Source organism: Muntiacus reevesi, chromosome 12, assembly GCF_963930625.1.
Source record: "Muntiacus reevesi chromosome 12, mMunRee1.1, whole genome shotgun sequence".
In the NCBI taxonomy this organism is placed as follows: Eukaryota; Metazoa; Chordata; class Mammalia; order Artiodactyla; family Cervidae; genus Muntiacus; species Muntiacus reevesi.
In genome coordinates, this window is record NC_089260.1 from 790872 (window position 1) to 803280 (window position 12409).

The 12409-nt window shown below is 53.0% G+C and overlaps 1 protein-coding gene across 4 annotated transcripts in view; it reads right to left on the reverse strand.

Moving 5' to 3' along the window:
- Positions 1–12409, reverse strand: part of DEPTOR (DEP domain containing MTOR interacting protein) — a 161654-nt gene that overhangs the window by 25843 nt on the left and 123402 nt on the right. The window contains exon 9 of one of the 4 annotated variants that reach the window (XM_065903052.1): positions 8041–8715. The exons of the other annotated variants lie outside the window; for them this stretch is intronic. Coding sequence (XP_065759124.1) covers positions 8434–8715 — 282 coding nt within the window. The 3' untranslated portion in view covers positions 8041–8433. Of the gene's footprint in view, positions 1–8040; positions 8716–12409 lie in introns of those variants that run through there. 4 annotated transcript variants of the gene reach the window in all.

Here is a 12409-nt window from a genome sequence, read left to right on the forward strand (position 1 = left end):
CACTGCTGTGCGGATGAGACACGCTGGCCTCCAGATGAGACAGAACATGTCCCAGAGCGCTGAGCGTGTGGGGTGAGGACTCACACTGGGAGTCCAGACAGAGCCGGTGAATGGTGCAGTGGAGGCGGGCGTGGACTCGGGACCGCAGAACGGAACGCCCGGGACCTCCCTGATGGTCCAAGGTTAAGGCTCCATGCTCCACGGTGGGGCTGCATTCCGTCCCTGGTCGGGGAACTAAGGGCTCGGATGCGGCAACCAGAGATCCCACGTCTGTAAAGAAGATGCTGCAAGCTGAAATAAGAGCTGATGCAGACACATAAACAAACAAAAAACCCCAAACGGAACACCTAATTACAGACATTTTTTTTCCAGCACTCTCTGTATACATCACATCTCCACGCGATCAGAAGCTCCGAGAGAGGGTGACCTCAGACTTTCCAGAGTCTGAGAGGCATCACGTCGGGCCCTACACACGGACCCGCAGCTCTGGATTCCAGCTGACACGGAAGGGGTGGCCCACGGCACCTTGGGCCTTCCCCAGTGGCGCTCGTGGTAAAGAGCCCGCCTGCCAATGCAGGAGACATAAGAGATCGGGTTCGACCCCTAGGTTGGGAAGACCCCCTGGAGGAGGGCACAGCCACCCACTTCAGTGTTCTTGCTGGAGAATCCCATGGACAGAGGGGCCTGGTGGGTTACAGTCCATGGGGTCTCAAAGAGTCAGACACCACTGAGCGACTTAGCGTAAGAACACTTGGTACCCCGCCCCCCACCTCTCAAGGCAGCAGGCGGTCAGGCCACCTCTGGGCCCACAAAGACATGCTCTGTGCCTGGCCCTGATTATTCTGGAACTCGACCTCATCGGCCCAGCTGTGGGTACATGCAGGCCACTGTGGCCCCACCGAGGTCCAGCAGCTGGTCACACGCGGCCCCAGACAAAGGCAGCTTTCTCTCTCGTCTGAGAGCGGGGGGCTCTGGGGGCCTCCTGGGCAGATGGCTGGCCTTCCCTGCCCCCCAGCAAAACAGCCCCATCTCAACGCCTGCCCGGGGAGCTTTTCCCCACTCAGCACAAGCTGTAGCCAAATCTGGGTGGCTGCAGGCCTAGCAGCAAGAAGGAGGGGGAAAGGAAACACTTTCTCCTCGGCAGGGAAAAATCCGTGTTTTAAACCGAAATACCCGAAACATATTTGAATTCATAAGAAATCAAACTCCTTAAACCAACCTTAAACTTGCCTCAGGACAGTATATGGTACATTTTCCTTCTCTTTTAAAAAAACCTCTGCCGTTCAAAGAGAACAGGACACGGTGGGATCTGCCCAGGCTGCAGGGCCGCAGCTATGCCCGGGCAGCGCTGTGGCAGCTCGTCATCCAAAGGGGCTGGAAGCCCGTCCTGGAAGCCCGTCCCTCCTCGGGCCGTGCAGCAGAGCTGTGTCTGAGGCTGGCTCTCGGGGAGCCGGGCTTCCGGAACGCCACCAGGCCCGGCTGCAGCGACTCAAAGCTGCTGAGATGAAGGCAGACGTCATGGGGGCTCGGGCACACGGTCAGGGGGCCGGGGGCTGCCGTCGGGCTTCCTGAGAAGTGTGACATCATGAGTTAGATATGCTCGGAACCGAAACGCAGCGAGGAAACACCTCCATGGGGAACGCACACCATCCACACGCCTTTGCAGGATCTTTCAGAGAGAAGCCACGGAACCCCGCCTTCCGTCTGAACCTGAGGCGTGGAACCAGCGTAGCCCCTCTTCCAAGCATGGAAGGATGAGGCAGCGCTGAGCACATCCTTTCAGAGGTCTGGGTGGCGCCTCACTCGGCGGCTGCACGAGGAAATCACCTGTGAGTTTCTGAAAAGCGCTGGCGTCCAAGCCTCGCCCCAGACCCGGCAGTCCCGACCTCTGGATATTGTCGTCAGGGTTTCCAGGTGATTCTGAGGGACGCTGAAGGCTGAGGAGCAGTGGTCAGGGCGATCACTGAAGGACCTGCGTGTTCCTGCTCATGCTCATTTTAAACCAGAGGATTAGACAGAACTCCAGCCCCCAGCTGGAATCCACGGCCGAGAAGAGCGGGAACTCGCTCTGCACTTGACCCCGAACAACTTAACTTGGGTCTCTGATTTTCTAACGTGTAAAATGGAGCTAATAGTACTTGCTCAGCTCTGTTTCAGGAAGTTGTGAGAAATGTAAAATATTCTTTGACCCATGTTTAACCAAAGCAAAGCATTTTCATTATTACTGTTAAAAACAGTTGAACATAATGTAAACTCAAGAGAGGCCAGATCATATTAATTACGGAAATGACTATGATGGCAGGGGTGGAGCAGAGAAGGGATGGAAATAATACAAACTGGGTTTCCCCAGGGCAGGCCAGGCATTAAAACTGATATCTCTCTCTCTCTCACACACACACAGACACAAACACATGTGTGCACGCACACACGCACACACACGCACAATTTCACAGCACAGTCAGGAGTGCTTAGATCCTAGTTCTGATTATCTTCCTTAAGCCTGAATAAGTCACTACAGTTCTGTGGACTTTACTTTCCTTACCTGTAAAATGAGGAGGTTAGACCAGGAGATTCAGATCCTGGGGTCCAAAGGTAGATGATCCACAAACAGCGTTAAACTGTGTGAAACCGTAATTCTCTCACTTTCTGTCTCTCTCATACACACACACCCCTTTTCTTCTAGGAAAAATGCCCACAGCTGTCACTACATTCTCAAAGAGGCATATGACCCCTACATAATGTTAAGAACCAGTGGAATCTTTTCAGCTCTAAGTTTCTGATTACTGGTAGTGGAAATAACACTTCTGTTGGTGTTGGAAATTCAAAAGACATTTTTATATGGGTGAACTTCCAACACATTTATAAATCTGCCCTGGATGAGAGCCAATGACCATTGAATGCTGTCAACGACTTCTTTCCCCTCCCAGAAGTCAAACTAATTTGAAAGCGATGTCGCAAGACCAGCAAGGTCTACTCTGGCCCAGAGAGGCCTGCGGGGACCACAGCCGCCCGGGTCCCTGCCAATCAGAGGCCTTCTGAATATCCGCTCTCCGGTTTATGGGGAGGATGTGTGTGCACGGGGCTGAAAGGGAGCAGGAAACGGATCCTCAGGGCAGAGGCAGACAGGTCTAAAGACGGCGCAGCCGCGATGAGGACGGACCAGTGCCAGGCAGAGTGGGGGCACGGGTGCTGAGGGCTGGGCGGAGCACGGCTTCTGACAGCGCTTAGTTCGCATGCTGCGCGAGGCTCCCTATGATTGCATCGTCAGGGTCTGCGCTTGCTATCACGGGACACTAAGGCTCATGCTTTCAGCCTTCCAACCAGCAGAACATACCCGTTCAGGAGCCCAGCTTATATTGTCAGATTATAGCTTAAAGATGAACTGCTTTGGGCCACTCGAATCCTTGGGATCCAGAAAGCTCGGAGACATGGACACATTCTTTCTGGTTTTCAAAGCTCAAGCCTTTACTGTCAAGACTTTTATTGATCTGAATTTCTTAACTCACAAGAATGCCGTCCATCACTGTCATGATCTTAGAGGACACAGTTTCACAACAAGCACGGGAGCACCAACCCAAACGCAGTATTATCCTCTGTCCACAGGATCAGCTAAATCCCTAAGACACAGTAAGGGCATTTTGGGCTTATTTTTCCTTGTAATATAATCAGTTCCACACACTTACAATAACGGTTCCAAAGCACAGGGTCCAGAGTCAGGCATGTCTGAATTCAAACACAAATCTTAACCTCAGGCAAAGTTCTTAACCCTCTGAACCACATTTTTTTTCCTGTCTGTAAAACTGGAGACGATACCTCTGTCCAGAATTGCTGCTAACAGTGATAAAGCAGAGACAATGCACCTAGCACGATTCTCATCACGTGATATCACTCAACAAATGTGGCTTTAATTGACCTTAGAACTGTTCTCACTAGTTCTCCATTATATCTACTGAAAGGATCGGACGGGTGCCCCAAAATGTTAAACAGAAAGACTACCTTTTTATACGACTACATTCAATGCCATCTGCCTCTTTATCTGAAATAACTAATGCGTTGTCTGGACATCCATTTTCAAATTCATTTAGAAGACAAACATGGGCACCAACTCTGCCCCAGGCCAGATGCCAGCGATTTTCGTATGAATGATATGGCTGCCTTTGCTCTGCGGGACACCTTATATTTGTCTGTCTTATAATTACAGAGCTTCGGGAACTGACTCCCAACTATTTATTTGACACTTGAATAAATGGAATCAATTAATTGAGATTTTAAAAATAACGGTGAGCACCTGTTAAGTGTCATGTGGTGCGGTAGGTGTTAGAATGAAATTCCACTGTCTACCTGCTGCGCTAAGAAACTTTTTTACTCTAGTAAAGAGGTGATGCTGCTTGAAGTAGAGTCTGCACTGTCTCTACCCACAGGAGTTAATTTATTGATTCAACAAACATTCAATGAGCATGTAGCAAAAAAAAAAAAGGGTTAGCTATTATCCCTGCCCTCATAGAGCGTGTGTCCTGGAAGGGATCGAAAGAAACACATGCGTATCCGTGAAGGAAATAAGCAGGGAACTGAGAGCGTCAAGGGCTCTGGCACACACCGTCGGTCTGGTTCAACTCACCTCATTCTGTCCACCCTTTCTCTCGCCCTAGGAAAGGCGGAAGATGAAACACTCAATTCCCAGCCCCCTCTGCAGTGACCGAACAGTACAATCTCAGCCAATGAGACGTGGGCAGAAAAGCTAGGAAAACTTCCCTTCCTGGGACTTCCCTGGTGCCCGGTGGTTGAGACCACACGTCCCCTGCAGAGGGTGCAGGCCTGATCCCTGACTGGGGAACCTAGACCCCACGTGCCGAGTAGAGAGACAAACAAACAAACAAAGGCTTCCCAGCGAAACCAAAGAGGAGGAAGCGTGAAAACTGAGGTGTCAGAGACAAGGAGCCAAGAAAAGAGAATTCCAGGTGGAAGAAACAGCAAATGCAAGCTTGCCTGGTGGCTCAGCTGGTAAAGAATCTGCCTGCAATGCGGGAGACCTGGGTTCGATCTCTGGGTTGGGAAGATCCCCTGGAGAAGGGAAAGGCTACCCACTCCAGTGTTCTGGCCTGGAGAATTCCATGGACAGTCCATGGGATCACAAAGAGTTGGACACTGAGTGACTTTCACTTTCACTTTCCGGAGAGAGCGCAACCACTGGCTTGAGGAGTTAACACGTGGTAATGGAGATGAGCAAAGAGGAAGGAGGCCAGGAGAGGAGGTCTGAAAGGCAAGCAGAGGTCAGATCACCTGGGCCTGGGAGGCCGAGGTAACCCTCTGAGAGTTTACCCTGATCTCAACGTGGAACCAATGATGGCCATCAGGCAGGGGAGCGGCAGCGCCTGGCTGCCTCGGTTGCCGGGCGGAGAATGAATGAGGCTGCAGGAGTAGGTGTAGGCGGGCCTCCCTGCTGGCCCAGGGCTTGGGAGGCTGCCTGTGCAGGGGACACAGGTGTGACCCCTGGTCCCGCAAGCCTCACCCATGGAGCCCACGGGGCACAACTCCCGAGGCTCCACGCCCGGGGCCCTGCTGTGAGGCCAGAGCGGCCGCTGCGACGCAAAGCTCGCGCACTGCAGCTACAGAAAAGCCCCGGCTCGCTGCAGCTAGAGAAAATCTGTGTGCAGCAACACAGCGCAGCCAAAAATTTGGAAAAAAAATTTTTACGTGTAAAGAAAAAAAGAGTAGGTGTAAGGAGACCAGTTAGAGCCACAGTAGTCCTGGTGAGAGGAGACAGTGGTTTGGATTTGGGAAAATAAAAACAGAGGCATCTGAGATATTTTGGAAGCATCTGGAATTGGAGGGAAAAGAAAATGACGAGCATGACTTGTAGGTTTCTGGCCTCAGCAACGGGGTGGATGGTAATGGTGTTCACTGAGATGGAAGAGACTCGGGCAGGGACAGGAATCTGGGAAACAAAGCACTCAGTCAACTCAATCAATTCCCGTTCCAGGGGCCAACCCTCTGCCAAACGAATGTCCTCCCGACTTGGCTCCCGTCATCTTCCTCCCCCTCACAGGCTCTCCTGGGGGACCTGCAAGCGGGAACTGTCATACCAACAATAGTTGGCTTTATCTGGCAGAAAAAACTGCTGGGTAGAAGCAAGAGACTCTAAAATTAAAGGCAAAATGGCAGGCTCAGCACACGACTTTGCAACCTTGAGCACGGAATTCTGAAAACAAAGAAACGCGCACACTCACAAAAACGTGTATGTGAGGCCTCAAGTCTTGCTCCCAGTCATGTTCCTACCAAACAGACACACCACAGTTCGTAATTAAATATCTGAGTGAATAATGACCATCTGCCTCATCTCTGGACCTGAAGCTCCATGAGGACAGAGGCTTCGCTTGTTCTGCTTCTAGTGTGCCCACAGTGCACCGCGTGCGTTAGGCACACAGATTCACCGTCTCGTAGCTCTGGAGGCTGGGAGTGTGGGGTCACGGTGTTAGAGGAGACCCCTCCTTCTGGAGGCTGGGAGTGTGGGGTCACGGTGCTAGCGGAGACCCCTCTTTCTGGAGGCTGGGAGTGTGGGGTCACGGTGCCCGCTGGGCCATGCACTGTCTCCTGGGCTATAGGAGATCCCTCCTTCTGGAGGCTGAGAGTGTGGGGTCATGGTGCTAGAGGAGACCCCTCCTTCTGGAGGCTGGGAGTATGGAATCACGGTGCCCGCTGGGCCACGCACTGTCTCCTGGGCTATAGGAGATCCCTCCTTCTGGAGGCTGAGAGTGTGGGGTCATGGTGCTAGAGGAGACCCCTCCTTCTGGAGGCTGGGAGTATGGAATCACGGTGCCCGCTGGGCCACGCACTGTCTCCTGGGCTATAGGAGATCCCTCCTTCTGGAGGCTGAGAGTGTGGGATCCTGGTGCCCGCTGGGCCATGCTCTTTCTCCTGCTCTATAGGAGGCCACTTCCTTCTGGAAGCTGAGTGTGGAATCATGGTACCAGCAGGGCCACATGCTTTCTCCTGCTCTATAGGAGACCCCTCCTTCTGGAGGCTGGGAGTGTGGGATCACGATGCCAGCAGGGCCATGCGCTTCCTCCTGCTCTATAGGAGGCTGCTTCCTTCTGGAAGCTGAGTGTGGAATCATGGTACCAGCAGGGCCACACGCTTTCTCCTGCTCTATAGGAGACCCCCTCCTTCTGGAGGCTGGGAGTGTGGGACCACGGTGCCCGCTGGGCCACGCACTGTCTCCTGGGCTATAGGAGATCCCTCCTTCTGGAGGCTGAGAGTGTGGGGTCACGGTGCTAGAGGAGACCCCTCCTTCTGGAGGCTGGGAGTATGGAATCACGGTGCCCGCTGGGCCATGCGCTTCCTCCTGCTCTATAGGAGACTGCTTCCTTCTGGAAGCTGAGTGTGGAATCATGGTACCAGCAGGGCCACGCACTTCCTCCTGCTCTATAGGAGACCCCTCCTTGCACCCTCCGGCATCCGATGCTTGCTGGCAACCCTCGGTGTGTAGATACATCCCTCGCCATCACGTGGCCATCTTCTCCACACACGTCTTCACATCACCTTTCTTCTGTGTGGATCTATGTCCAAGTAGCCCCTTTGAATAAGTAAACCAGTCAAACTAGATGAAGGCCTAATGAGCTCATCTTAACTTTATTACCTCTTTCAAGATCCTATGTCCAAACCAAGTCACATTCTCAGGTACTGGGAGTTAGGACTTAAGTATATCTTCTCTTTTGGGACCAGGACACACTTGAATCTACCGGAGTCGCCCAGAATAAACTCAGCATTTCCCAGACCCCCTTGCAGCTGAGTGCGGCCGTATGTGGCTGTGTTCTAGTCGACAACGGGAGCAGTGTGTGCAACTTCTCGGGGGCGTCTTAAAGGGAGGAACAGTGCCCTCTGCTTCCCTTCTTGCTTTGTGGATACCTGGGATGTAAACCTAACGGCTGGAGTAACAGCAGCCATCCTAGACCCTGAGGTGGGGCTGGGAATGGAACGTGATCAAAGCAAAAACACAAACCTCAGCGACATATCTCAGTCTTGAACTAACTTTCTTTCAACATTTATGTGGCAAAGAAATACTAACTTAACCACTGCTTCCCAAGATTTCTCGTAGTTTATAAAGGAAGCTAACTGTCCCTGATTTACCGCCTCAAACTGTGGGGTCTTCTGCAGGTCACGCGCTTGCAGAGAAGGGAAAGACACTGCTATGGCTATCTTTACTCCCCATGGCACCTGGGTTGGTCACGGGTAAATCCAGGAGGATGGCTTTGTAAAAGGATGTCCAGCTTTGGTTGGGACAGCTTCGAATTTCTAGCAGACAGAGGTCAGCCTGGGGAGGTCCCTGCCTTTACACCTGGAGGCAGGCTTGGGGTTCCCTGATTTTGAAGAGCCCCGCAGAGCTGGCCTCACACTATGTAGTTGGGACCCAGAAAAATTGGCTTCCCTGGTGGCTCAGGTGGTAAAGAATCCGCCTGCAATGCAGGAGATCTGGGTTTGATCCCTGAGTTGGGAGGATCCCCTGAGAAGGGCATGGCAACCCACTTCACTATCCTTGCCTGGAGAATCCCCATGGACAGAGGAGCCTGGCGGGCTGCGGTCCACGGGGTCACAAAGAGTGGGACAGGACTGAGCGCCTGAGCACAACACACACACAGAAGGATCGCGTTCCCGTCTGTCTGCGAAGGACGGAGGGGTTCCAGGCCGTCCATGTCTCAGCGGCTGCCCTTCTGTTTCCTGGGACAGAGAGCAAAGAAAGCCAGTGTGAGGGCTGCCCAGGTGGTGCGGTGGATAATCCACCTGCCAACGCAGAGGACGTGGGTTGGATCCCTGGTCTGGGAAGACTCCACACACCATGGAGCGTCACAGCTGCTGAAGCCCGTGCACCTCGAGCCTGTTCTCCAAACAAGAGAAACCCTGCAAGGAGAAGCCTTTGCGCTGCCACAGAATAACCCCGCTTGCTGCAACTAGAAAAAGCTGGCATACAGCCACGAAGACCCAGCACAACCAAAAGTAAATAAAAAAGCAAAATAAAGAAGCCAGCACTGGACCCCACAGCAGATCGACTTGGGAACAGCTCAGGACTATACTGAGATACTTCTAAAGTTTGTCATTCTTTGGTTTGTAAGACTCCTTTTCCCACAGTTTCGAATAAAAGTGCTTAGCTTCACCTCAAGGTAAAACAAGCTTGTGTGTGTGTGTTGGCCGCTCAGTCGTGTCCAACTCTTTTGCGACCCCATGGACTGTGGCCCACCAGGCTCCTCTGTCCATGGCATTCTGCAGGCAGGAATCCTGCAGTGGGTTACCATTCCCTTCTCCAGGGGATCTTCCCGACCCAGATTAACAAGGAACAAAAACAAACCCACTGATACAAGTATAGCCATCAGTGGGACTGGAATTTGATGTAATGCCAGTAATTGTTTATTTCTGGATGCACCTTTAATAAACTCTGAAATTGGGTCACATCTCATGTTCTATGCATCTTATGATGAAAAATATGTTAGCTGATGCTCACGAAATGGCTGCCATGTGACAGGCAAGGGGTTTGACACTTCATACACATTCCTTATTCATCCTCACAGCCACGCCATCAAGCAATCAACACTGCCATTCTAAGATGAGAAAGGAGGTTTAGAGTTTCTAAGAAAGTGACAGAATTGTAATGGTGTGCTGCAATATGGCAGAAACACATGATCACATCCATTCTGTTTCCCAGGATATCCTATTTTGGCTACTGTTTTGTTACTTTGTGCTCTGTGTTTGTAAACATAAACTTACTTAAGCAAGAGTCAGCCAGAAGACACAGAATAACACAAAGATTCTAACAAGCAATATAATAAATGACACCTGCAAACACTTACTGTTTACTGTGAACCCGCTACCATGCTGGGTCACACTTCATTTAATTGCAACTATTATAAGTGTCATGTTGCAGGTGAAGAATTTAAGCGGGGGAGGGGCAAGATAGGGGTAGGAGATTAAAAGGTACAAACTACTATGTATAAAATAAGTAAACCGGGACCTCCCCGGTGGTGCAGTGACTACGACTCCGGGCTGCCAATTCCAGGGCCTGGGTTCGATCCCTGGTCAGGGAACTAGATCCCACATGCTGCAACTAGGTGTACAGACTCCACAACTAAAGATCCTGCAGTCCCTTGCATGCCATAATGAAGACTGACCTTCCTGCAGGCAGCAGTTAAGACTCGGTACAGCCAAATAAATAAAGATTAAAAACAAACAAGCCACAAGGACCTATAGTACCACACAGGGAAAACAGCCAATGTTTTGTAATAACTGTAAAGGGAGCATAACCTTCAACAATTGTTCTCTAAGTGAATTAGCGGCACTGGGTCTTCATTTCTTTCTCTCGTTTCAGCAAGCGGGAGCTGCTCTTCCTTGAGGGATGAGGGCCTCTCCTCGCGGAGGCAGAGCATGGGCTTCAGGAGTTGCAGCACATGCTCCTGCACGTGGGAGCTTCCGGACCAGGGGAACCTGAGTCCCCTGCACTGGCAGGCGGATTCTTATCCAGAGTCACCAGGAAAGTCCTAAAAATTGTTAACCACTATGCTGTGCACCTGAAACTTAAATAACACTGCCCATCAACGATACCTCAGTGAAAGAAAAAAAGGTGTTCAGGCTTAGAGTTTAAGTCGTTATCCCGGGTCCTATGGAAGCGGTGAAGTTGGGAGTCAAACACCTGGCGTCTGACACCCAAGCTGCGCACTCCCAGGACCCAGCGCCAGACACAAGCAAGAACTCTGAGGCCTCGGTGAACACAGGATGGACCACAGGATGGGTCGGATGAAAGGAAGAAGTCAGAAATGACTGCTGGCAATCTTCTCGGAGATTTCTCTTTAATTAATTTCTATTGAAGGATAGTTGTCTTATGATGTTATATTAGCTTCTTGCTGTATGGCAAAGCGAGGCAGTCATGGGTATAGGTATAGCACCTCTTTTAAAAAATTTATTTACTTTTAACTGAAGGATAATTACAACACTGTGGGTTTCTGCCATACGTTAACATGATCAGCCACAGGGAGACATACGTCCCCTCCCCGGAGCCTGCGTGAATCCCCGCTTTTTAAATTTCCTTCCCGTCAGCCACCACGGGGCACTGAGTTCCCTGCGCCGTGAGGAGGCTCTGCTTAGAATCTATTCATACAGTGTGCACACGGGTCCGTTTCCGGGAGGTTTCTGAAAGGGCTGCGACAGGCTCGCCGGGCGATGTGGGTTCAGAAAGGGCCCCGTGGCCTCAGGAGGCAGCAGAGGGCGCCCTTCTGGGCGTTCCCAGGTGAAGGAGCGGCCTGCTGACGGAGCAGACGGGAGATGCGGGCTCCGTCCCTGGGTCTGAAGACGCCATGCGGGAGGGTGCGGCGACCGCCTGAGGTGTCCCCGCCCCCTGCAGTTGTTCTGACCGGTGCAGTGCCCCCGCCCCCTGCGGTGTCCCCGCCCCCTGCGGTGCCCCCGCCCCCTGAGGTGTCCCCGCCCCCTGCAGTGCCCCCGCCCCCTGAGGTGTCCCCGCCCCCTACAGTGCCCCCGCCCCCTGCAGTGTCCCCTACCTGCAGTGTCCCCGCCCCCTGCGGTGTCCTCCCCAGAGAAGCCCATGGGCAGAGGGGCCTGGCGGCTGCAGTCCACAGGATTCAGAGTTGGACACGACTGAGCGCCTTAGCGTGCTCACATGGGTTTCTAGAGGAGCTCAGGGCAGAAACACGGGGGGCGTGGAAGGAACCAGCAGAATTCTAGGATCACAAGGAAAACGGCAACTCAGAGCAGAAGGCTGGAGCCCTGGGAAGGCGGGAAGGACCCCGGACTGGAGATAGCCTCGGACCCGCCCCACGAGCTGGGGAGCCGCTCAGAGCTGGGCACAGTCAGGCCTCGGGCGGGTGCCCGCCTCTGACAGACCCTGAGGAGGCTCCACACGGGCCCGTCAGTAGAGCAGAGGCCCGGGCGGGGCAGCGAGGATGCTGCCCGACGCTAACGGACCCCGAGGAGGCGCCACACGGGCCCGTCAGGACAGCAGAGGCCCGGGCAGGGCAGCGAGGATGCTGCCCGACGCTAACGGACCCCAAGGAGGCGCCACACGGGCCCAGTCAGAGCAGAGGCCCGGGCGGGGCAGCGAGGATGCTGCCCGACGCTAACGGACCCCGAGGAGGCGCCACACGGGCCCAGTCAGAGCAGAGGCCTGGGCAGTCCTGGAGTCTGCCGTCTCTAAACGCCTGCACCAGTCTCTGAGACAGAAGTGGGAACGGTGGCTGCCTCTGGCGGGAGGGGGCTGACCGGGAGGAGGCCACAGGGACCCCCGGAGCGGGAAGCGCTCCGTGTGGACGTTCCACAGCTCACCAAACCCTATACTAAAGGCTGTCTTCTTTCACATGAAGGTTATGACTCAATTCAAAATCCAGCTTTATAAATCTCTTAACCTTCCCTCCTC